This window comes from Mytilus edulis, chromosome 4 (genome assembly GCF_963676685.1).
Source record: "Mytilus edulis chromosome 4, xbMytEdul2.2, whole genome shotgun sequence".
Classification (NCBI taxonomy): Eukaryota; Metazoa; Mollusca; class Bivalvia; order Mytilida; family Mytilidae; genus Mytilus; species Mytilus edulis.
The window spans coordinates 17,458,487-17,486,142 of record NC_092347.1 but is presented as its reverse complement, the minus strand read 5'-3'; the positions used below and the strand labels follow the sequence as shown (position 1 = coordinate 17,486,142).

At 31.5% G+C, this 27,656-nt stretch overlaps 1 protein-coding gene across 1 annotated transcript; it reads left to right on the top strand.

Annotated features, from left to right (window-relative positions):
• The first annotated feature begins 266 nt into the window (after positions 1-266).
• On the top strand, positions 267-26,271 carry LOC139521745 (dolichyl-diphosphooligosaccharide--protein glycosyltransferase subunit STT3A-like). Its single transcript, XM_071315317.1, has 16 exons — positions 267-356; positions 2,394-2,506; positions 11,797-11,979; positions 12,589-12,734; positions 15,117-15,314; positions 15,726-15,836; positions 16,320-16,400; positions 16,686-16,842; positions 18,003-18,155; positions 22,101-22,183; positions 22,636-22,794; positions 23,216-23,404; positions 23,712-23,828; positions 24,352-24,454; positions 24,944-25,132; positions 25,653-26,271. Exons 2-16 carry the CDS (start codon positions 2,398-2,400, stop codon positions 25,796-25,798), a joined length of 2,124 nt encoding a protein of 707 aa, XP_071171418.1. The 5' UTR covers positions 267-356; positions 2,394-2,397; the 3' UTR covers positions 25,799-26,271.
• The last annotated feature ends 1,385 nt before the right edge of the window (positions 26,272-27,656 follow it).

Below are 27,656 nucleotides of genomic sequence, written 5' to 3'. Positions count from 1 at the left end.
ATAGAAACTAATCCATGCATGTTTCATATTATTTATATTTTATTTATCTGTATTTTTATTTTAAAAGTTCGTGAAATGAATTCTCAGACAGGACTGCCCCCTTGCGATGACTTGATTTGTCAAAAGTTGGTTAAACGGAGAAATGAATACGCAGACAGAACTTCATAATTTTTTTTAATAAAATTATCAATAAGACCGTTTTGGTGTATGCAATTATACATTTGTTGTTGGTTATTATGCTGTCTTTCTATTAACCAATCAAATGAGTTTTGTCATTTAGCCAATCAAATTACTTCTTACTCTTCTACATATGCCGGTTCTCCAACTTGTCGGCAAAAGATAAAAGTGTCCTCTATGTAGGTTTTTGTTTACAAGACAATCTTAATTAGCAATTTAGTATGAAGAAAAACTGTTGTATATAACTACTCATGATCATGGGTCTTTTTAAACTTTGCAAAATACTTAAAAAGCTTAGTTTTTATGATGTTTTATTTTGGTGATGTGGCACTCTTGACAGCCCAAACCACATGTACATGTACATACAGTAGCAGGTCAAAGGAATAATTTCTTACATTTAATGAACATTATAACATTTTATATTTATCAAATGGTTTATATCAATCAACACCCTTAATAATGTCATCGCTTTGTCGAGATATTAAATCACCTGAAATCAAGGAATTGCAGTATACAAAATGCTAGTCCAAATAATTATGACGTCTTGAAAGGCTATTATAATTTTTTTCTTTGACGCCTTACATCGACGTCATAATGCTGAAGCCGCCATTTTCGGTTGGACTTTGAGAGCATATTTTGCTCTCAACTTTGAGACCCAATTTAGCCATCAAATTTTCATTGAAGGCTAAAACAAAATGCATAAACAAAAATTCTTACCTTTTATGTGTTTGTTTGTGCAAAATATTTCCAATTAATCCCTACAGAAATAATAATATAAGGAACAATTCCATCCGAGGCGGGAACATGTCGACTGCATTTTTTAAAACGTTTGTCTGATTTCCTTTAAGAAGATTATAAAATAATTTTCACACCAAACTCGGTAAAACCCGAATTTCCGGAACCATTGTTTTACATTATCCGGAAATTCAGGTCGGTGAAAATGTACCGAGTTTGGTTAAAAAATATATTTTATACACCTAAAATGAAGCATCTTTAGGAGAAATCAGCTAAACGTTTTAATAAAGCAGTAAATTCCTGTTAGTCCAAATAATTATGACGTCTTGAAAGGCTATTATAATTTTTTTCTTTGACGCCTTACATCAACGTCATAACGCCAAACTCATATATTCTGTTGGACTTTGATAGGGAATTTACTGCTTTATAAAAACGTTTAGCTGATTTCTCCTCAAGATGCTTCATTTAAGGTGTACAAAATATATTTTTGAACCAAACTCGGTACATTTTGACCAACCTGAATTTCCGGATAATGTAAAACAATGGTTCCGGAAATTCGGGTTTTACCGAGTTTGGTGTAAAAATTATTTTATAATCTCCTAAAAAGAAATCCGACAAACGTTTTAAAAAATGCAGTCGACATGTTCCCGCCTCGGATGGAATTGTTACTTATATTATTATTTCTGTAGGGATTAATTGGAAATATTTTCGTAAAACAAACACATAAAAGGTAAGAATTTTTATATATGCATTTTGTTTTAGCCTTCTTTGAAAATTTGATGCCTAAATTGGGTCTCAAAGTTGAGAGCAAAATATGCTCTCAAAGTCCAACCGAAAATGGCGGCTTCAGCATTATGACGTCGAAGTAAGGCGTCAAAGAAAAAAATTATAATAGCCTTTCAAGACGTCATAATTATTTGGACTAACAAAATGCCTGACATGCCTGAAATAAAATCAGATTTGCAACAACTGGGAAATAAATAGCATATAAAGCACTATGCCTGTTCAACTAAGGATCCATATCTGAAGAAGGTTACTTGGAATACAGATATGACAACATCTCATTTGTCACAGACATGCTCGAACAATTAGTGTTTTTAATTTTTATTGTGGAAGAACCAATTCATTTCTCAAAATCTATTCAAAAAATATGAAATCATGAATGTTATAATATCTGACTGACTCCTGCAAAGTCTCTCCCAGAGACCCATGCTCCAAGTGACATGCTGAATCCTTTTCTGTTATAATGCAACGGGATTCCTATAAAATTACTCTTGGTAGTTCTGAATAGTTAGGAAGCCATGAAATTGATAAAATTCATACTGCAATGCTTATATTTGAAATTACGAACCCTGTCTTACATTTTTCATTTAGAGATGAATCCAAAAGTGAACTGACCATTTATGACACAAATAACATGTTTTAGTATTTATTATGTTAATATGTGCTAAAACTAATTGAATAAAAAAATGTATTTTTAGAAATATGAAGAATTCGGCAGCGCCATGGGGACTGGGATGGTTATACCGACTATCACCAGAGAAACAAGACACTATGTTGAAAATGATGGTTCTAACCTTAGCAATGGTTTTATGTAAGATTTAGATATGATAGATGCATAATATGATAATCAAAATTAGACTTCATTTGGAAGCATTTATGGGTAGCCTATTTTTCTGGATAACTATGAAAATGGTCAGGTCTTTTAAAGTTTGTAAAATGTTAAATGTGCTGCTAACAATCATGTCTTTTAAATGTCTTTACACCTTTCTTCTTGACAATTTTTTAATTGTTTACATTTTCAATTGACAAAGCTCTAAAACAAGACAAAAGACCTCATCTTTCAGATATTGTTGGAATTTATAGAACCTTAGTTTTCAAACTAAATCATACAAATGTTTAGATACATCTGTAATTGATAATTTTTTATCACAGTTTTATTTGAGTTTCATTTATCTGTACTAAATTTTAAATCATGAATAAGTGTATTTTTTTTTTAATCTTTATATGGTTATGGCTTCATTGCTACAAATCTATTAACCCTTTCAACGCTATACACGGCATATGCCGCGATGACATACGCCTTCCGCCACTCCTATTGGCGGCATATGCCGCGAAGACAACAGATTTTTCATAAGGACTCTTAAACCATTCGGTTTTCATTCGGGTCCTCTCTAATTTTTCCATGTATGAATCGAGGATATGCAAGGTCTCATTTGCTCTTGAAATCCCGGCAATTTTTGGGATACGATTGCTGTCAAGCAATCTGTAGACTTTTACCATTGACCCTATGATACACTCCCTCACGTCATTCGTTTTATTCTAAACATTCAGCAACATCTCAGATTCTTATGATTGTCTTGCTTTAAAAGGTAAAAACAAGCAAAACAATTGAACATAAACAACTTTCCTGTAATGTTTTACTCATAATCTTCATGTGTGATATTTTCCTTGACTTATATGCGTGTTTTTAACAATACGGAAAATCAGAATTAAACAGTATTTATATTTAGTGTTTTTATAAATTTAGAAACACGTCAGAGGGAATTCCCAAATTTTGATAACTTGCGAGAGTTCTCTGAAAGCCGATCGATAATTCTATTTCTGTCACAAGAACTGAAGTGGAGTATTTCTATATTTTACCGTTATGAAACTGATATTTGATACTGTACTCTCATAAAGAAATGGAGAACCATTCATCATATCATTTAATAAACGTTCTTGTTCCAAATCGCAAGTCGCGGTTTGTTTATGTATTAATGCCCATGCGTGGTCTCACTAATTAGAGACAAAAAGAATTGTAGAGACAAAAAGCGTCAAGAAGCGACAAGAAGAATAATATTAGCAACAAGAAACTATTTAGCGACAAGAAAACATTTTTTTATTTATATTTATACTTATTCGAAATAAATATTAAAAAGATTATGCAAAAGAAAACAATTTCAACGACAGGAAAATTAATTTTGATAGGGAAAAAAATTAAACTTGTAAATCTAATTCAGTTGCTACATTTATTTACATGATATTTTATATAAGGTATCACAGGAAGTATTACCTTTACCCTGTCGTTTTATGGTATTACTTTTACTTGTGTTTTAGAACAATAATACAATTTGATTTTTATTTGTTTTTAAAACTATTTTTGTACAATATATAATTAACTTGCAAAATGCATTATTTGTGCATAATTGTCCAGAAAATACATACACAAATTGTGAAATACAAATTAAGAACTGAAATCAAACAAGAGGAAAACATAACTAAAACGTGAATATTTTTCATCATTTTATTTAGTGTATTGTCTCATTTAACTATATTTATCATGTTTATGCATATAGATTGAAGATTAAAGGAAACTGATGACAATCTTGAGTTTTCATCAGTCAGGTGTTCACTATTCGGTACAATAATTGTATATTCTGGTGCATGTAATAGATGAAGGTGTTAATGGATGTTTTTGTAGCAATTAAACAAAGGACACGCACCTAGTTAATCTCATTTGATGCTCTGAATTGTGTATTACCTTAGAGTGAAGCCACAGCTAATGTTGGTCCTATCAGGAAAACTTAATTGTACAGTTAGGAAGGAAATAATATTTCATGTTTTTTTTTTTTATTAAATCCTTCAAAAGGAAGGTGACAAATCTTTTGTTTTTATTTTCATTTTATAGCGTTTACATTTCCTTTGCTCTTACACATGTTTAATTTCTTCATATAAAAAGTACACAATCTCTTCCTCGAAATTTTTTTATTTCTTCATCTTTTAATATAATCCTAAAAAAATATTTTGATGTATGTGATAACAAAATGTATTCTTGTCGCTAAATAGCTTCTTGTTGCTTTTTGTCACTAATTTTTTTTTCTTCTTGTCGCTTCTTGACGATTTTTGTCGCTAATTAGTGAGACCCCACATGCGTGTAGTTTTCCTGATTTCAAGGGGTATCAGATTGAGTGATTCCCCGCTTCATTGATTAATTTGAAACTCATGGGATTCTTTCTATGTCTGTCTGCATATTGAGGGCTATTGTTGTTGCACAATTTTAAATCATATGCATAATTTAAATTAAAATAAATGTTTCATCGTAAAAATTTCCTATAACACCCCTTCAGCAGAAATGGAATCTTCCATATTATCGTTTCGAGTTGTCTCCCTTTTCGAAGTATTGGTCAAGAAGAATTAACTCGTTAATGCCGATAAACGTCGTATTATATTAAGAACGATCTCAATGTAAACAGAGGAGTGTGTACGGAAAGGAGTCATGCCATCTGACCCAAAGGAACTTCAATAACAATCCCAACAAGAAAACTCAAGTCCAAATCCAAAAACTATCAACAACCATAGTCCAGAGAAGGTTAAAAAATCAGGTGACAAAAATTTAATCATTGGATCATCAATTCTTAAAGGGATTAGAACTTCTGGCCTAGCAAAGACCAACATAAGAACATTCAGAGGGGCACACATTGATAGAATAACAAAGGAAATTATGAATATGGATCTGAAAGCTTATAAGAATATTATTCTTCAAGTTGGTGGAAACGACATGAGTGGTGGAAAATCCTTGAAAGATTTTGAAAATGAATTTGAAAGTTTGCTCCTAGCAGCTCGTAGTTGTAGTAACTCTGACTGTAACATCATAGTCTCAGGACTCCCTCCCAGGATTGATGTAGATGTTTACAGGGCAAATGTAGCTTTAGAAAGATTATGTCAACACCTTGGACTAGTTTTTATGTATATGCGTGACAGCTTCGATCAAAACAATAATTTCTATGTTCATGATGGTATTCATTTCAATTCAAGAGGAACATCAAGATACATCAAAACAATCGATAACATAATAGGAATAATCAATACACATGATGAATGTGAGAACTGTGGTGAACTTAACCATAAAACATCCTTCTGTAGATTTAATATGAAAATTAAATGCTTCAAGTGTAATAGGTATGGACACAAACTAAAATTTTGTACTGCTTGAAAAAATGGCAAAGAAGAAAATGCCAATTCAATATCTGTTTCAAACAAATTTGATGTACTGACAATATTATGTTCTGAATGCAATTTATTTCCATGCATGTGTAAATTATTTTCTTTGACACAAGGGCTTCAGATTTCTGAGATAAAGAAAACTAAAAACACTAGAAAAACAATTAAAGAAAAGAATGAAAGTAATTTCTCACTTGATACAACCCAGGAAATGTCTACTGTCAAACTTTATAGTACTAATGATGGGTTGATTAATTCTGATATCTCTAACACTGAATCTCAGACATCTGGACAGGATACATTACTTGGTATTAAACAGCATGATACAAACTGTGTAATGTTTGATGATGAGTCTAATGTAGATAATTTATTATTACCTCTCCCTCAGGTCAATTTAATAATTGATGTGAAATTATCCTATGTCTCTGTGTTTATTTTAGCAATTAGTGTTTGTATATATTATATAATCAATTTAGAAAACCATGCATTGACAGCTAATGATAAGATTTTTAATTCTTATGGTTTTAGTAAATCAAAAGGTATTAGGATTTGTTCTCATAATGTTAATAGGATTGAAAGTAAATATGAAGAAATTAAACATAACCTTATGTTTTCTGATAACCAACCTGATGTATTAGGATTGTGTGAAACATTTTTAACAAAACACACTCCTGATAATGAATTACAAGTACCTGGTTATGTATTTGAAAGAAAGGACAGAACATCCCAAGGTGGGGGTGGTCTAATTGTTTACTTTTCTGAAACTATTAAATTTTTAAGAAAAAACAACATAGAAATAGGGGGTACGGAAACAATGTGGTTTGAAATTAAACCAGATTACAAAAAATCTTTTTTATTATGTTTTGTGTATAGGCCACCAAAGTCACTGATAGATTGGGTTGATGATTTTGAAAAAGAAATAAGAGTGGCAATGACCATCAATTCAGATATAACAATTATGGGTGATTTTAATTTCAATTTTAAAGCACCAAACAAACCTCCTCAAAAATGGCTGAATATTTTAGAATCATATAATTTTCAACAACTGATTGAAGAAGCCACAAGGGTAACAAAAGATACTAGTACACTGATTGATCATATTTATGTCAATAATCCAAATATGATAGAGGAATCACATGTGTGTAGATATGCAATTAGTGACCATTATCCTATCTGTTTAACAAGGAAAGAAGTCAACATAGGCAAAAAGAATACACACAGTACAATTACATATAGAAATTTCAAAAATTTCAACCAAAACAATTTTTTATTAGATCTGCAATCTACGCCTTTTCATGAAATTGAATTTGAAGAAAACCCCTCTGACTGTCTACAATTGTTTTATGATATGTTGAACAAGGCTTTAGATAAACATGCTCCTGTTGTTAAAAAGAGAGTTAAAAGAGACAGACAGCCTGAATGGTATAATAGTGAAATCATTTACGCTAGGAATATGAGAGATAAATATAATGCACTTGGTTTATGGAGTGAGTATAGATTTTGGAGAAATAAAACTAAACAAATTATTGATAACTCAAAAAAGAATTATTATAAAAATATGGTAAAAGACTCAAATGACCCTAAAACATTATGGAAATGTCTTCACAGTCTGAACCCAAAAGTTAAAAATACACCATATGAGTTGGCCACAGAAGATAACAATACAACTAAAAGTAAAAAATGTATAGCTGATACTTTTAATAACTTTTTCACTTCCTGTGCGGAAAAACTAAGAGAACAAGGAAGTTATACACCTGTTAACAAAGCAGATTTTAGTAATCTTAGTAAATTTGTTAAAAATAAATTACATAAACATGAAAAATTTTCTATACCACCAGTGAATATGAATGAGCTATTTAATGAATTAGCAAAACTTGATATAAATAAAGCATCTGGTATGGATAATATTGGTCCAAAAATCCTTAGATTAAGTGCCCCTTTTATTGCATCACCTCTCACATATATATTTAACAGAATGATAGATACTGGTATATATCCTTCATTACTGAAGAATGCTAAGGTAACACCAGTTTTCAAGGATGGTGACAAGCTTTTAGCAACAAATTACAGACCTATATCAGTTCTTCCAACTTTATCAAAATTAATAGAAAAACATGTTTCTAATAAAATGTACAAATATTTATCTAAACTTAAACTTTTACACCCTACACAATCTGGTTTCAGGCCGCAGCATTCTTGTCAAACTGCACTTATCAATATCATTGACAAATGGTTGCAAGAAATGAATGATGGTAATTTAAATCTAGCAATTTTATTAGATTTTAAAAAAGCTTTTGATTTGGTAGATCATGATATTCTTTGTTTAAAGCTTGAAATTTATGGATTTAGTGAGGCTACTGTTGGTTTTTTTAAGTCATACCTCAATAACAGAAAACAGCAGGTAAACATTTGTAATGTTTATTCTGAACAACAACATATAAAATTTGGTGTCCCCCAAGGTTCTATACTTGGTCCCCTATTGTTTGTACTATTTATAAACGACCTTCCATTATGTATTAAAAATTGTGAAACAGACCTATATGCTGATGACACCACTCTTCATAAATCTGGGAAAAACATAGAAAACATACATGATGATGTTCAAGAAGATTTATACAGGGTTGAAGAGTGGTGTAAAATGAACAACATGTTCATTAATGCAAATAAAACAAAATGTTTGGTTACTGGAACAAAACAGAAACTATCAATTCAGACTTATCAACCAAACTTGATAATAAATTCAAAAGTTTTACAAAATTCTTCATGTGAAAAATTATTAGGTGTTAAAATTGACAGCACACTTAACTGGAAAAATCAAATTGACCAAGTTTGTGCTAATATATCATCCAGAATATACCTTCTTTCTAAAATAAAGAAGTTTTTAGATATAAATGCAAGGAAAACTTATTACAATGGGTATATTCTTCCCTTAATTGACTACTGCTGTATTATTTGGGGTGAATGTAAAAATGAAGGGAAAACAAGAATTTTAAAACTCCAAAAAAGAGCAGCAAGATTAATTCTAGATGCAGATCCTTTATCCCCCTCAGCCCCCTTATTTAAAAAACTTGGGTGGATGACAGTTGACAATAGAATAAATTACCACAAATATTTACTTCTATATAAATGTATGCGTATGGAAGCACCAATGTACCTAGTTCAAAAGTTTAAACTGAAATCAGATAATAATCCTTACTCCTTAAGAGGTGTCACTCAAGGTAATCTGATAGTTCCTAAGCCAAAAGCTGAACTATTTAAGAAATCCTTTGCTTATTCTGGATCAGTATTATGGAATGGACTACCACACAAAATGCGTAAGGCTCAAAACACTTTTACTTTTAAGCAAAGTATCAAGAAGTACTTAACACAATCCTGATAAGAAATATTTGCTACAATCATGACAATGCATTTGTAATGTATTTTTTTTTTTTTTTTTTTTTTTTTTTTTTTTTTTTTTTTTTTTTTTTTTTTTATTATTCTCATTTGATTTTTTTTTGACTACATGTATACTTCTTAAACAGCATTATATCTTGAACTACATGACTGTAAATTAACTATGTGTAAATATCTGTTTTGATTGTATTGTAATTTGTATGTGAGGGCCTCAGGGAAGATTAGTTTATTGTAACTAACTGAGTTTACCCTCTTTAAATAAAGAATTTATTATTATTATTATTATAATAACTAAAGAGTAAGAAATGGGGTTCCTCCTAAACTGGTCCGCCGTTCTATATATAGCTTCGCACCGAAGGTCAGTGTAACGATAAGTGAACACAACAGGGGTCCAGTTTAGGGTTCCTCCTAGAATTACGGTGATAAGATACGGAAGCAAGTTAACTCGTACCGCGGCATTGGAACCAAAAAAGTTAACTTGTACTACTGGGAAGTCGTACCATTCAGAAAAATATATTAAAAAATATGTTTTATGGGTTTCTGTTTGTAAACTTAATAGAAATAAAGTTGAATTACTTGAATTTTACACAGGAGTTAAATGAAAACTTAGACAAAAATAAAGAATGTGTTAAAGCATTAATGTTTTAACTGATCTTTCAAACTAGAACATAGGCGGATCCATCCCCCCCCCCCCCCCCCCCCCCCCTTTTTTCGTGGAAAAAAATTGGTTGATTATAAAGGGAATCATTGAAGCATGACTGGAGCGAGCCCCCTCTTAGGTCAGTCAGCGGGCTCCCACTTAGGAAAAGTTCTGGATCCGCCACTGTAGAACTTAATCCAGAGGAAAGTTAAAACATTGCTTTAACTGTACTTTATTAAAATTGAACATGTTGAATATATATATATCCAATTTAAGTTAATTAAAGCTGTAATCCATGATCACAAATTGAATGCTATGTTTACAATTGTTGAAAGCCATGTGCTTTTTTTGCGGGGGAAATGCGGACCCCCTTAACAGGAATCAGATACATTTCATTGTTATTTATAGACAGTAAAAATAATTTTGGCAATCATTTTGACTAACTGCTAAGATTTAATTATTCATGAAAAATTTTCTTCGGGTGAAACTGTTAATACTTTAATTATCTACATCTGCCACAGTATTTTCTATCCAATAAACAAGGAACATTAGCTACAAATTGGTCATTGTACTTTCAAATTATATACATTTTAAAGACTTAAGAGGTATTGGGTGAAAGTAACGTATATTATGTATATTCATCATTTAACACCATTTGAATGCATTTAAATAAGTTGGTACGAGTTAGCAATGGTACGAGTTTGCATTGGTACAAGTTTTTTTAGTGGTTCGAGTTTACAATGGTACAGGATAACTATAATTCGATAAAACACAATAAGTACATGGCTCATACACTTGTAACGGGGATTGGCTATTCTTTAAGTTGAGGGACTATTCAGATTGTTACATTTTGCATGTGCAGTTGAATTAGTTTAGAGATTAATACTATCCAGCTGTACCAGGGTTACTGGCCAAAAATGCTTGAGACTCCCGCATGTTCATATTATTTTGCGGCAGTATTCTTGGATCTATTTTTTTCCTCTTTGATCTTTTCAATTTTGGCCAAATCTCATGCATTTGTTTAATGAAAATTTGGCAGAACTGCTATACATGTGTCAATGAAAACTATGGCAATCGTATCCCTCAGAGCATTCTGCTCTTTGATTATTGTAAAATCATGCAGTAGAAGGAAAATTGAAGGAAAATAAAAACAAATATTTTGACAAATGCAAATGGCGGAAATCGGAAACGAAACTGTAAATATGGAATTATTTCAACATTTCTATGGCGAAACTGACGACGAGGATTAGTTAAAAGGTTTCTTGTTATCTCAATGTGTGTATCACATTCAGTTCGTGTGGGAAATATGATTTGATCGATCGTAACTAGATGTAGAAAAAGGGGGGGAAACGGAGATCGACTGAAAATTTTGAGGACGGAGCCACTGAATTGTGCCACGATTAAATAATACGTTGTGTATGGTGTAATACGCTACGGAATCAAGCAATAGGTGTTCTTTTTTTTTTATACATGTATGGCAGATAAAAAACAAAATAGATGAAGACTATAAGTAGTTTTTATTCAAAATTCAACACAAATGTAATAAATTACACCTTTTACATGTTAATTACCTGAAAATGCAGGTAACCTGATAAAAAATTTACTGAAATAACTGTCTAACATTACAGTTCATACTCTCCTGAGCATTTTTCATGCAATAACTTTCTCTGTATCTCTTATAATAAAAAATATACAACAGTCTGAAAAGGAATATACTGTTCTAATGAATGAACACAAAAAAAATGCAGCAGCAGCCATTTTTCTATTTTTTTGTGTAGCGTTGAAAGGGTTAAAAAAACAAATGCATTAATTCAATAAAAATAATGAATTTGTTAACCATGTTAACACATCCGTTTTGTTTGTTACAGCATTTTCCACTAGATTGTTTTCTGTATTGAGATTTGAAAGTGTAATCCACGAGTTTGATCCCTATTTCAACTACAGAACCACAAGATATTTAACCGAGGAAGGATTTTATAAATTCCATAATTGGTTTGATGACAGAGCATGGTATCCATTGGGAAGAATTATTGGAGGAACTATTTACCCAGGTAAACAATAGAGGTGTTCTGATACATGTTCAAGAGGTTCATTAACATATATTTTAATATTCAGTACCTGTGGCTTGACCTGACTTTTTGATACTTGTTCATCACAACATTATATGTGTTCAACTGTCTTTTAAACAAAGATTAAATGCTTAAAATTCATTTTTACCTCTGATTTTCAAATTTTACACATGATCACATGTATGGGGTCAGTAATACAAAGTTCTCAGACTCTTGAAAACCTGTTTTCTATTCCTAATGGACAACCTTTCAGCCTGACATCATGAATCCTAAATTTGGTTATATTTGTTTAGAGTGATAAAACTAAAGCTATGTGTACATGTACAATGTATCAAGTCAAAATCAGCACTTATAGTCTTGATCCTCATTGCTGATACAATGTATCTTTCATATGAATACATTAATACTTCATTTAAATCAGAGTTCTTAAAATCTTTTCACCCTCAGTGGTCCTTGGGGGAAGCATACTGGTTTTCACTATCATTTCTATTGCAAAATACTGAAATTGTGCCTGTCCTTTTCAAGTTTTTATTGTCAAATCCTTAGGACCATCACTTTTTCGAGAACTCAGCATGTTTTTTTCTTTTTCAGGATTAATGATAACATCAGCAGTGCTTTACCATTTTATGTGGTTCTTTAATTTCACTATTGACATCAGGAATGTTTGTGTATTTTTGGCACCACTGTTCTCCAGTTTTACCACATTGGTCACTTACCAGTTTACCAAGGAACTTAAGGTACTTGTATATACTCACATTTCACTATTGATATTAGGAATATTTGTGTATTTTTTGTGCAACTGTTATTTAGTTTTACTACGTTAGCTACATACCAGTTTACACACACATTATTGAACTTGATGAAGTATACTGTGGAAATATCATAATACAATTATAATTATAGATTAAATTTTTTGTAATAAACGTTTGAAAAGGTAAGTTTAGGTTATCTTTATTAGCAAATCTTTTATATCCATAAGGAGTTGTTATTGCAAAAATGTTATTGGTACATCATGTGCATTGAGGTTCCTAACTTTATTTTAGTTTATTTCTTGTTCCAAAATGTGTTTTTATATGACCGCAAAATTTGAAAAAAATTATATTGCTATCACGTTGGCGTCGTCGTCGTCGTCCGAATACTTTTAGTTTTCGCACTCTAACTTTAGTAAAAGTGAATGGAAATCTATGAAATTTTAACACAAGGTTTATGACCACAAAAGGAAGGTTGGTATTGATTTTGGGAGTTTTGGTCCCAACATTTTAGGAATTAGGGGCCAAAAAGGGCCCAAATAAGCATTTTCTTGGTTTTCGCACTATAACTTTAGTTTAAGTTAATAGAAATCTATGAAATTTTGACACAAGGTTTATGACCACAAAAGAACGGTTGGGATTGATTTTGGGAGTTTTGGTTTCAACAGTTTAGGAATTAGGGGCCAAAAAAGGGTCCAAATAAGCATTATTCTTGGTTTTCGCACAATAACTTTAGTTTAAGTAAATAGAAATCAATGAAATTTAAACACAATGTTAATGACTACAAAAGGAAGGTTGGTATTGATTTTGGGAGTTTAGGTCCCAACAGTTTAGGAATTAGGGGCCAAAAAGGGACCCAAATGAGCATTTTTCTTGGTTTTCGCACCATAACGTTAGTATAAGTAAATAGAAATCTATGAAATTTAAACACAAGGTTTATGACCATAAAAGGAAAGTTGGTATTGATTTTGGGAGTTTTGGTCCCAACAGAATAAGGGGCCCAAAGGGTCCAAAATTAAACTTTGTTTGATTTCATCAAAATTGAATAATTGGGGTTCTTTGATATGCCGAATCTAACTGTCATGACTGTGTATGTAGATTCTTAACTTTTGGTCCCGTTTTCAAATTGGTCTACATTAAGGTCCAAAGGGTCCAAAATTAAACTTAGTTTGATTTTGACAAAAAATGAATCAGTTAGGTTCTTTGATATGCTGAATCTAAAAATGTACTTAGATTCTTGATTATTGGCCCAGTTTTCAAGTTGGTCCAAATCGGGGTCCAAAATTAAACTTTGTTTGATTTCATCAAAAATTGAATAAATGGGGTTCTTTGATATACCAAATCTAACTGTGTATGTAGATTCTTCATTTTTGGTCCTGTTTTCAAATTGGTCTACACTAAAGTCCAAAGGGTTCAAAATTAAACTTAGTCTGATTTTAACAAAAATTGAAATCTTGGGGTTCTTTGATATGCTGAATCCAAAAATGTACTTAGATTTTTTATTATGGGCCCAGTTTTCAAGTTGGTCCGAATCAGGATCTTAAATAATTATATTAAGTATTGTGCAATAGCAAGTCTTTTCAATTGCACAGTATTGCGCAATGGCAAGAAATATCTAATTGCACAATATTGTGAAATAGCAATTTTTTTTTTAATTAGAGTTATCTTTCTTTGTCCAGAATAGTAAGCAAGAAATATCTAATTGCAAAATATTGTGCAATAGCAAGATTTTTTTTTAATTGGAGTTATCTTTCTTTGTCCAGAATCAACTTAAATCTTTGTTATATACAATATACAATGTATATTCACTTTTTACTACCAACTGATAAATTAAAATAATCTTTACCATTCAGTGATAACAAGCAGTTTTTTTACATCTTAATATTTTATGATGTATTTAAATGAGTAGTTATTGTTGCAAACTCCATTAGAAATTTTAATTGAGATTAGTTTTGGAATAAGGGAAAGGGGGATGTGATTAAAAAAATTGGGTTCAATTTTTCTCATTTGAAATTTCATAAATAAAAAAGAAAATTTCTTCAAACATTTTTTTGAGAGGATTAATATTCAACAGCATAGTGAATTGCTCTAAGAGAAAACAAAAAATTTAAGTTCATTAGAACACATTCATTCTGTGTCAGAAACCTATGCTGTGTCAACTATTTAATCACAATCCAAATTTAGAGCTGAATCCAGCTTGAATGTTGTGTCCATACTTGCCCCAACCAAAATATTACTAAGGATGTAACATTACTTTGTAATCATGGATTTTTCTCAAAAAAGACATTTTGTGATAATTAATCTTATGTATTGTCTAGTATAAATTAATGAGCAGATGATTAGAATATACTGTTAATTTATCTATAACAGGATGCTGGTGCAGGGTTAGTTGCTGCAGCTATGATTTCCATTGTCCCTGGTTACATCTCCAGATCTGTTGCTGGCTCTTATGACAACGAAGGTATCGCCATCTTTTGCATGCTGTTGACATATACACTGTGGATCAAATCTGTTAAAACAGGATCAGTTTTCTGGAGTGCATTGTGTGCTTTGGCTTACTTCTACATGGTAAGTTAAAAGTCCTCTGAAGTGTTGAATTGTTTACCAAATGCCTCACTTAAAGATTAAGAAAACATCTTTTGATGATTTAACATCATGTCTATCAATGGGACACTTTTTATTACGGGCAGTCTGAATTCATCAGCATCTGACATCTCTTTCTGAATTTTTTTTTAACCTGAAAAGAATTAATTGTGTACCTGCATTATCCACTAGAAAAATCAGCTTTTCTGTATTGCAATTTGTTACCGTCTCTTTAAAACCTTACAGAGAAAATAACTCTTCCAGCATTGCATCAGGTTTTATTATTGTTGCAAAGATTGAGTTCAGCTTTCTATCAAATTGTCTTTTGATAATGGCTAATTTATGTATGTTAAAAGTTATGTAAACAATACTGATCATTTGATAATTTTATTACAGGTTTCCTCATGGGGAGGATATGTGTTTCTAATCAACTTGATACCACTCCATGTGTTGGCACTGATGGCCACTGGTAGATTCTCACACAGAATATATGTGGCTTACTCTACAGTAAGTATGATTGTTAATTGTACATTTGTAGGTCAGACTTACTATGTATACATTATATTATTTTTATCTCTGAAATTTCTAACGTCAGAAGCTAAGTGTAGTATGTGTTGTTTTAAATTACGCACCTTGGCACACCAAAAGCTTTATCAGAAAAACATGCAGTCTGAACAGCGGAGAGAATAATTTGTTTGTGAGATATCATATCTTAAATGATCTTGTTACATAAGTGATAGAAGGTATATATTTTATATCATGAATTACTTTTAAATTCCTAGCAACTGAAATTTGACAAAAACTAATGAATAGATCCCTCTATAACGATCTTCAATGAAAACATTAAAATGCAGTTAATTTTCATTTTATCATTTTATTTCTATAGTGAGTTTGGCATAAAGGTGATCTCTTCCATTTCTCAAATGTTTTATAATCAAAGCTTGATAATTCTTACCCACATAATGACTAATATTCTTTATTTTGTTATAGGTGTATTGTCTTGGTACCATCCTTTCTATGCAGATTTCCTTTGTTGGATTTCAACCAGTTCAGTCCAGTGAACATATGGCTGTAAGTTGTCTAAAATTACCAAACTTATAGAAATAGACGTAAGTCGTTAAGATACAAAATGGATTACCAAGACTTATAAGTAGATGAGAGACTAACAAAATCATGACGGAAACTGAAAACAACCAAAAGACAAACAACATTACCGAAAAAAGTTGAAGACTGATAATTTAATAATATATTTTATTTTATTTTTCTTATTTTTCTACACATATTTTTTTGGCTTTATAAATATGTTATTATTCTGATCATCAATAACTTTATTATCATTATTATATATGATTTCAGGCTCTTGGTGTGTTTGGATTGTGTCAGATCCATGTGTTTGTTGACTATGTACGTTCCAGATTGAACACAGAACAGTTTAACATTCTTTTCAGATCCATGGTTCTACTGGTTGGAATTCTGGGTACAGCAGCTGGTGCTGTTGCCACGGCTACAGGCAGTATCCTTACTACAAAACTATAATTAAACCACAATTCCAACACTGATTTATAAGCTATTTATCTTTTAAGAAATTAAGGTCTTGATGTCATTGAACTCCACATCATTTCTTATACAACTTATAAAAAAAATATTAAGAAAAATTTTCTTCTAATGTCTGTTCTGAAAAAAAGCATTTTTAATTGATTTTTAATAGAAATAAAAGTCAAAGGTTAATTAGAATAAAATTAGATAAAAACATTTCCAATGTATTTGGTTCATATTATACCATATGTACAGTTTTCTTAAAACATCTTCATTTTTAGCTCACCTGGCCCAAGGGCCAAGTGAGCTTTTCTCATCACTTGGCGTCCGTCATCGTTGTCCATCGTCGTCGTTGTCCGTTGTCGTTGTTAACTTTTACAAAAATCTGTTCTGAAATTACTAGGGCACTAGGCCAAATTTAACCAAACTTTTCCACAATCATCATTGGAGTATCTAGTTTTAAAAATGTGTCCAATGACCCGGTCAACCAACCAAGATGGCCGCCATGGCTAAAAATACAACATAGGGGTAAAATGTAGATTTTGACTCATAACTCTGAAACCAAAGCATTTAGAGCAAATCTGACATAGGGTGTAATTCTAATAATAATCTAAAGGGCCAAGTCTATATAGAAAGAGAACATTGTAAGTAGCAAGAATGTTCAGTAAAAGTAAAATCTACAAACGCATCACCATCACCAAAACACAATTTTGTCATGAATCCATCTGTGTCCTTTGTTTAATATGCACATAGACCAAGGTGAGCGACACAAGAGCCTCTAGTTTGGAATAAATAGTAAGACTGTTTGATTGGTCTGCTTTTAGTGAAGGAAATCCTCAGCTCAAACAGTAACTGTTTGTTTTTACTTGTTAAAGTTTTAAAAAACATTTATTATGTATTGATTTCACAAACTGTCCATATTGTAATATAAACACAATATAACTAAGAAAACAAATAGAACATTTACTAAAGTAAAGCTGCGCTTAATACAAATTTTCAAATATCTTCTTTTAATCTCAGTTTTGAGTTTATTAAAGAATACTTTAAATTGTCTTTTATGATGAACAACAGATATCAATTGACTTAAAGTCAAAAACAATAAGATGTATTAAATATAAAAAACCTTGACAATGTAAGAAATCTCTCCCTGGACTGGACGATTCTACTCCCTGTTGGATCCTTCCTATGCTAAGAACAACATCCCAATCATTGCCTCAGTATCAGAACATCAACCTACATCATGGAGTTCTTTCTACTTTGATCTACAGCTTTTAGTCTTTTTGTTCCCAGGTAAGTAATTGTATAGCAATAGTCATGTATGTTGAATTACAAATGCTTTATTTTCTATATGAACATTTGTCAACTATAAAGTGTTGGTACTAGGTAAACAAATGTGTTATAACAATTATAGAAAAAGTTGTGTTGTATCTGTTTCATCCAAACACCTGTTTAGGGGTGATATTTAAATATGTATATAAAGGATATTTAAAAATAAAAATGCTTATTCTTGGGATTGATTTATTTTATGGTTTGTTATGAAAGTGGAATGAGCATATAAAGCTTTACACCTTGTTGTGTTATATTGCTCTTTAGTAGTATAAAGCAGCTGGCAGTGGCGTAGCTAGAAAGAAACAATGTGGAAGCAAAATTTTTGGGACCCTATTATGCAGAATTATTTTTTTTCGGTTTTCGGACATAGGACGGTTAAAAGAGGAGCTATATGGCCCAAGACCACAATTAATGACCCCGCTTTTTGTTGTTCACGAATATAGTTCCCTTTAATTATAGTGTATTTTTTCTTTATTTTTTTTCTTTCCCTTTCTCATTCATTTCTTAGCTTTTTTGGGGTGGAAATGAAAGAAAAGAGCTGAAATAAACTTTTGGATGTTTTATTTTAACTGATTTTAATAAGGAAAGAGTGATTAGGCCAGGTGCAAAAAGGTAATATTTACTCTTTTCGAAACATCTCTTGACTTGCCTATAGGGGTATGGATGTGTATTGGCCAAATTTGTATGATGTAAACATGCAATTTGTCTGAAAATTGCATATAATTTTGGACTTGTACTGTACATTACACACACAAAAAAATAGACAAAAAGAATAGGCAAAATTTTTTTAATGCGACAAAACGTTATAAAGAAATGATAGAGGAATTAATTGTGGTCTCGGGCCATATGTAGATAAAAATTTATGAATGTAAAACTATTAATAAATCTTCTGAATATAGTAATACATAAACAACACATATTTGTGATACAGAATTTACTCAAAATTGTCCAAAATCTGCTCTTCGGGTCTGGGCAGAAACAAACTTCTCTATTACTTTGTCAACATTCACACTGAAATCCCGATGAATATGTAGTAATGCTATGTAACTTTCGGTGTTCATTGTTGATCGTATATTTGTTTTCAATTACATACGTAGTACCATGACTGATAGATCTCAGGGCCATAATGGCATGGTAGCACTCGCGAGATGTTATAAACCAGCGTACGTGTTCGGCATCAAGCGACCTCCCAATTGAATTCGTCAAAATTACATGCTAGGTCAGTTTCGTATGTTTCAGACAATATTGAGATTTGTTCGTTTGTGATATTTCCTACAACACGATGAAGCAGATACAGCACAAATAAGCGATTTTCTGATAACTTGACGCGACTCCAATCTCCAGTTGCCTTATCATATGGTCTATGAACGCAAAAAATAATAAGACTTTCCAATACTGTTTTGGCGTGGTTGCAGGGTGATTGGTTCCGGTAGTCTGTCAACCACATCGCCTCGGCATATTTTTAACGATAATTCTAATGCTGATTAGTACATCTCATTCCAAACTGATGAACTGTGCACTGTAAAATGTGCTCCAAAACTACATATCTTAGACTGAGTATTACAAATTCAAAAGTAAAAATCTTGTAAAAGATACAAGTAACCTTCCGATTTTGTCATAATCTCAACAACAACAAAATTTATTTTTAAACCAAATGTCGTTATTTAATGATATTTCATCAATTAAAAAAAGTGACAACATAGGTGTTTCCTTTAACATTCAGTTTATAAATTTTTATTTTGCTATTTCTTTTTTTCATGCCGAATCAATGTGCACGCAACTTCGGAGCTACGATCTTTTTCTGATTGAACAGCTTCATCAACACTTGTAACTAGGTTGTCAAACTAATATCCGGGATAGACGGAAAAGACACCAACAGTCTCCGATTATTCCGATTGACCAACTCATTTCTCTCTCTTCTGCTTTTTTAGCTCACCTGGCATTTAGAGCAAATCTGACATAGGGTAGAATTGTTAAACAGGTGAAGATCTATCTGCCCTGAAATTTTCAGATGAATCGGATAACCCGTTGTTGGGTTGCTGCCCCTGAATTAGTAATTTTAAGGAAATTTTGCTGTTTTTGGTTATTATCTTGAATATTATTATAGATAGAGATAAACAGTAAACAGCAATAATGTTCAGCAAAGTAAGATTTACAAATAAGTCAACATGACTGAAATGGTCAGTTGACCCCTTTAGGAGTTATTGCCCTTTATAGTCAATTTTTAACCATTTTTCGTAAATCTTAGTAATATTTTACAAAAATCTTCTCCTCTGAAACTACTGGGCCAAATTAATCCAAACTTGGCCACAATCATCTTTAGGGTTAGTAGTTTGAAAAATGTGTCCGGTGACCCGGCCATCCAAACAAGATGGCCGCCATGGCTAAAAATAGAACATGGGGTAAAATTCAATTTTTGGCTTATAACTCAAAACCCAAAGCATTTAGAGCAAATCTGACAGGGGTAAAATTGTTTATCAGTTCAAGATCTATCTGGTCTGAAATTTTCAGATGAATTGGACAACCCGTTGTGGGGTTGCTGGCCCTGAATTAGTAATTTTAAGGAAATTTTGATGTTTTTGGTTATTATCTTGAATATTATTATAGATAGAGATAAACTATAAACACCAATAATGTTCAGCAAAGTAAGATTTACAAATAAGTCAACGTGAGCAAAATGGTCAGTTGACCCTTTTAGGAGTTATTGCCCTTTATAGTCAATTTTTAACCATTTTTCGTAAATCTTACTAATCTTTTACAAAAATCTTCTCCTCTGAAACTACTTGGCCAAATTAATCCAAACTTGGCCACAATCATCTTTTGGGTTAGTAGTTTGAAAAATGTGTCCGGTGACCCGGCCATCCAAACAAAATGGCCGCCATGGCTAAAAATAGAACATGGGGTAAAATGCAGTTTTTGGCTTATAACTCAAAACCCAAAGCATTTAGAGCAAATCTGACAGGGGTAAAATTGTTTATCAGGTCAACATTTATCTGCTCTGAAATTTTTAGATGAATCGGACAACCCGTTGTTGGGTTGCTGACCCTGAATTGTTAGTTTTAAGGAAATTTTGCTGTTTTTGGTCATTATCTTGAATATTATTATTGATAGAGATAAACTGTAAACAACAATAATGTTCAGCAAAGTAAGATTTACTAATAAGTCAACATGACCGAAATGGTCAATTGACCCCCTTAGGAGTTATTGTTCTTTATAGTCAATTTTTAACATTTTTCATAAAATTTGTAAATTTTTACTAACATTTTCCACTGAAACTAATGGGCCAAGTTCATTATAGATAGAGATAATTTTAAGCAGCAAGAATGTTCAGTAAAGTAACATGTACAAACACATCACCATCACCAAAACACAATTTTGTCATGAATCCATCTGCTTCCTTTAATATTCACCTAGACCAAGGTGAGCGACACAGGCTCTTTAGAGCCTCTAGTTTTATTTTATTTTATTTTTTTATTTTGTGAAAACGACGTGGATGCACGTGCTGTCGTGCCTCCGGGTAGCTCGCCCCTGGCTGGTTGTATTTTAGAATTATTATGAATATATTGGGAGATATCAAATACCATTTTCAGTTTAAACAATGTTTCACCACAATTGTCAGTCATTTTACAAATGAGAGAATCCACAGCAAGGGCAGGGGTCAAACTATAGTTTGATGGTGACATCCTTCTTGTCCAATTGAAGTTTGTTTTAATAAACTTTTGATTGACTTTAAAATCTATAACCCAGGAAAAATTTGAGTTAGCTTCTGTTGGCTTGCTGAGATGAATTTTACACAAATGAAAAAAATTTGACAAGGCTGGGCTATAGCTAAGTTTGAAGACTGTCTTTCGAAACACTAGTAATGACCAATGTAACTCTCTCTTTCATTGTATTTTTTTTTTCCAGCTGGATTATATTTCTGTTTTAGTCGATTGACAGATGCCAACATCTTTATTATTATGTATGGAGTAACTAGTATCTACTTTGCTGTAAGTTAATAAATTATATTATAAATAATTATGTTTAAATGGAGATGTATGGCATACCTCAGTGACATAGTAGCTCAACACTAGCCCCCACTCTAAATAATGTGTCAAAGTGACAACAACCTGACCATAGAGCAGACAAAAGCTCTATGGTCGGGTTGTTGTCGCTTTGACACATTCCCCATTTCCATTCTCAATTTTATTTAAAAGGGGAACAGCAATAGAATATAACATAACACAATCATTGATTGATATTTTCAGTAAGACACTTATTTAAAACTATTTAATATGATATGGATTCATTATGAGTTATAATATCTAAGTGAAAGTTTGAAATAGTTCTTCTTTGTGTCTGAAAAGTATTTGGATTTAGAATCAGTTTGTATAGCTAAAAAACCAAAGTGCTATACTTTATTGTTATGATTTTAGAATTTTTATTTTACTATTCATTATAGGGAGTGATGGTCCGTTTGATGTTGGTATTGGCTCCAGTCATGTGTATCCTCTCAGGTATAGGAGTTTCAGCCACACTCAATACATACATGAAGAACTTGGATGTTAAGAAAGATAAGAAATCCAAAAGAGCTGATGCCACTTATCCAATGAAGAATGAGGTAGGAAAATTAAAATAAAACAAGGGCTTTATATAAATTAAGACAGAAAACTATATGAATATTTGTGATTTGTAAAGAAAAAATCAGTATATGTATATTGATATATACCGTAATGTACAATAAAAATTAAATTCTAATTTTGATAAGTATTACCATTCATGGTTTTAATAATTCAAGAAACCCACAACAAGGAACCTTACCATGAATTTTCAAAAACACTTGCTATGTGGCATGGAATGATTTATTCAAAAGATTAGTTACATTTGCTAAATGGGATGATCTCCTTAGTTTACTTTCAACATTTGAGAGAGAAAAAAGTATAAAATGCTCATTGCTGTCAGAATGACAAAATGATAACATTGAAAATTCTGAAAAAGCTGAATCTTCTGTATAAGTAGTAATACTAATAATTTTACTTTAGGTTGCCTCTGCAGTAGTATTTATGGTGACAGCTTTCCTAATAACCTATACCTTCCATTGTACCTGGGTTACATCAGAAGCCTATTCCAGTCCATCTATTGTCTTGTCAGCTCGTTCAGGAGATGGAGGAAGAATTATCTTTGATGATTTCCGTGAAGCTTACTATTGGCTCAGACAAAACACAGCTGAGGTTAGTGGAATGTTTAATAGTAATGTTATCAATTTTAGTGCATGCTTGTTTCATAAATTTCTGTTTCATCTCATCTGTATAGTGCCTAAATTCATATTTCTGCCTGAAAATGAACAAAATTGAGGGTTAACATATACAGGTAAGTTAATTTCTTTCTATATGTTGTACACACATAAATTGAAATGAACTTAGCCAAAATCACTATTTATGATTTGTATTTCTTCCAAAGAGGTCACAATAAGATGAGCTGTGAGCTTTGTTTCACGATTTTGATATCATTCTGATAAAATGTTTATTTTTTTAACAGGATGCTAAAGTGATGTCTTGGTGGGATTATGGGTACCAGATAACTGCTATGGCTAATCGGACAATTCTTGTGGATAATAATACATGGAATAATACACATATATCAAGAGTTGGACAGGTACTGTATTATGGCTTATGATTTCTCGAAGTTCTATTCTAAATTAATTCCTATATATTTTTATGAGTGTTAATAATTACAGAACCAATGGACTTTGAGTTTTAAGAAAAATACAGAATTCTGTAACAAAACTAAGAATCTTAGTTGCAATAAACAAGGCATTTAAATAATTTAAAGAAATATATAAATAATATTTATAAAAGCAAGTTGCTTAGCACAGTTACAGCATTCAGATGGTGTGTTTCTCATTGTTAATGCAACCAGTATTTTTTTCTTTATGTATCATGCATGTATTTCCTTGACTTTTGGTTCATTGTTTATATTAAAATGTCCAACTAGAATTTCAAATTGTTGTGACCAAATTTTCTTTTTAAGTTTTCTCTCCCAAGTTTTTAAACTTAAGAATTTTAATTTATGGTTTGACTACTTGTATTTTTCTATCTTTGAATAAAGTAAAATAAATCCTTTAGATATTGTATGGAATAATATTATTTGTAAGTTTTGTTATTTTTCTTGTTAATAGGCCATGGCGTCTCCTGAAGAGAAATCCTATGAAATAATGAGAGAATTAGATGTGAATTATGTACTTGTTATATTTGGAGGTTTAACAGGATACTCGTCAGATGGTAGGTGTAGAATTAAGACATATAGATTTGATCAATTAATAACATCATGGAAATTAAAAATATACATTTTGCATAATTTGCCTCTCATTTTCAACTTTTCCATCTTGTCCATTCCCTCAAACATTTTCCCTGATAATGCATTAACATATGTGCCCAGCAATTCTTATATTTCTCAAACACATCTGATATTTTTCAAATTTTCTCTTAAAGATTTCAGTTATTAAATTTTAAAATGTTATCTTCAAATTTATCAGCATTCAAAGGACTTGTAATAGCATAATTCCTTTATTTACCCTACCACACTATCACCACGGTGTTGGATTGCCATTATTAATTCCCATGTGAGCAATTCATCAATTCCATATAGAATAGAGAATATTAGTTATTTATTAATTTTACAATTTGGTCAATTCAGCAATTCCTAAATTGGTCAGGATATATAGATGACGGAACTTCAAATCTTACTCTAATATGCAATTTCTATTTCAGATATAAATAAATTTTTATGGATGGTAAGAATTGGTGGCAGTACAGACAGAGGAAGTCATATAAAGGAGGCAGATTATTACACACCACAGGGAGAATTCAGAATAGATAAAGATGGATCACCCACACTTCTAAACTGTCTCATGTATAAAATGTGTTATTATAGATTTGGACAAGTTTATACAGAAGGAGGTAAGTTAATGTGTACATATAATTATGGAGTGGAAGTTTTTACTGTAGTATTGACTGTTAGAGAAGTATGGTCAAAATTGGTTCAAGCTAGTAAAAATACAAAAGAGTTGTTTGGAAAAACTGCAATACTCCTTTGGAGAGTGAGAAACATGTTAAATCTAAAATATCATAAAAGAACTAAAAACCTTGAAAGATAGTCAAAACCTCAGAAAGATTAGACATGTTATGAGAATTATAGTGCATTATAGTGTGAAAAGTTGCTCTGATACCCATTACCCATGTATTATTTATATAATGTGCCTTCCAACCCCCCCCATACATTTTTTTCTGGAATAGCCCTAATGAAAAAAAAATACTTCTATTTCGTCCAAAGCTTGTAAAGTGTGTGTGATTTTCAAATCTGTCATAGACCTACCTCCTGTTCTACAATGCTTTCAATAATGAGTGGGAGTATGCATGCATTCTTGTGTTCAATTACAATGTAATTTCTCTTTCATAACATTATTTAATTCAATTTCAGGCAAACCTCCTGGTTATGACAGAGTTAGAAATGCTGAGATTGGTAATAAAGATTTTGAATTGGATGTATTAGAAGAGGCATACACATCAGAACATTGGCTTGTTAGAATTTATAAAGTTAAAGATCTTGACAATAGAGGATTATAAAGATCAGGATTAATATATATATTGTACTTCAAAAGAACATTTAAGGTGACATTACTTGGGATCAGGGTATTTCAAGCTCTATTTTCTAGTCTGTGAAGATTTTTTTATATTGAATATTTACTTTTTCTACTTAATAATCTATTTATATTGATTTAAGGTTATGTCAGAATTTGTATGTGATTGATTTGAATGCTCTATATTAGTGCTATGTAGGAGAAAGCTTTAAGTCAGATTAAATCCTTTTGGTAAAAATTCAACAACTTATATGCCTTGATTCTTTATACTTCATACCCTTTTTTATGCATTAACATATAACATTTTATTGAAATCCATTATTGAGATGCATAATTAGGAGTTATTATCAAAACTTATCAGACATAGATCAGATAGATTGAAACCTCTGATCCCAAGAAAATGTCTTCTGCTTTTAATGTACAATCAACAATCTGATAATAAATTTTTTATCTACATGATATGAGTGTTTGTTTATTTAGGTACTTGGTAGATTTGTAAGTTACAACTGTAAAATATTTTGTATAAATCACCTACCAGTCGGATCAGCTGATGACATGTAGTGGCTATATGTTTCATGTATTTTCTATTATTCACCCTATACTCCCTGTACCCCAAATCTATATTTAAGCTTTATTTTCATTAACCCTCCATTTGTTGCTATATCCTTTTCAAGTCTATAGTCAACAAGTTTGATTGATTGATTGTTGTTTGCTTAACGTCCAGTGCAAATATTTCATATATGTTCAGGACGAGTTACGTTAAATACAATAGGTATACAAACCCCTCAAAGAGTTGTTACAAGGGTTCTTAACGTGCAAAAAGCGTAGCACTCTTTTTGCTAAAGGCATCACATTTTAATGTCCTCATTCTAACCGGACATGGCTCACCAGCCAAATGCGTGCCTCACTTTGACAATCGTTCAGCTGCCGATTGAAGAAACCTAAGTGACCATATTTCTATTTCCCAGTCACCCTTGGGGGAACGACAGGTTTGAAGAGTTGTGTGAAACATCAATAATTAGCAGCATTCTCATTAGAGAGTACAAATGAATAAAATTGACTCTTACAGTTTGAAACTATTTTGAAAGAGCCGATCAGTTAACCACAAGATCATATCTGTCTATTTCCGTCCAGGACATGTTAAAGGCACCTAGAAGTTTTTGGCATTTTCATTTTTTCTTCTATTTATATGGTTCCATGATATATATGACAATTATTTGCATCTTATAATACTATATATTATATATCAAATGTGTCACTTGATCGACTAGAACCAAAGTATAACCAAAGCACAAACTATACTTATCCTAACAATCATTTGGGCATAGTTTGATTGAAATAGGTCCAATACATGTATAGGCAGAGATTTTTTATTAAGTTTTCAATGATGGAAGATGACAAAGGATGCCAATTGAAGATAATGACTCATATGGTCATATTCAAATAGCCATGCAGTTCCCATAACAACTAGCATTTTGATTTGTTGAAAGATCATCTACTTGTTGCCAGTGATGTCTACTTTAGTTTTTCTATAAATTAACAAAACTAAGGGAAGTAGTCTCTATAAAGTAGATTTAGGTCAAAACAGAAAACCCTGTTAAAATCAATGGTAGCTCACTTTGATGAAGCTTCTGAAAAGTTTAATCATCTCGTGCAGACATGCAACATGATTGACATTCAAACACACCTATTACAATTAAATCATAATAAATACATCAACAAGGACAGTTTTGTCTTTGATGATACAGTCATCAAAGTAAAGTATTATCACAGAGCCCCTTGAGTGCCATGTTAATATAAATATTTTCTTTGCTGGAAATTTTATCTGGTGTGCATCATTTGAA

Coding starts and splice junctions, on each gene's coding strand:
- LOC139521745 (XM_071315317.1), top strand. CDS start 2,398: ATGAAGAATTCGGCAGCGCCATGGGGACTGGGATGGTTATACCGACTA. Junction 2,507..11,796: donor AACCTTAGCAATGGTTTTAT/GTAAGATTTAGA, acceptor TGTTTGTTACAG/CATTTTCCACTAGATTGTTT. Junction 15,837..16,319: donor TATATGTGGCTTACTCTACA/GTAAGTATGATT, acceptor ATTTTGTTATAG/GTGTATTGTCTTGGTACCAT.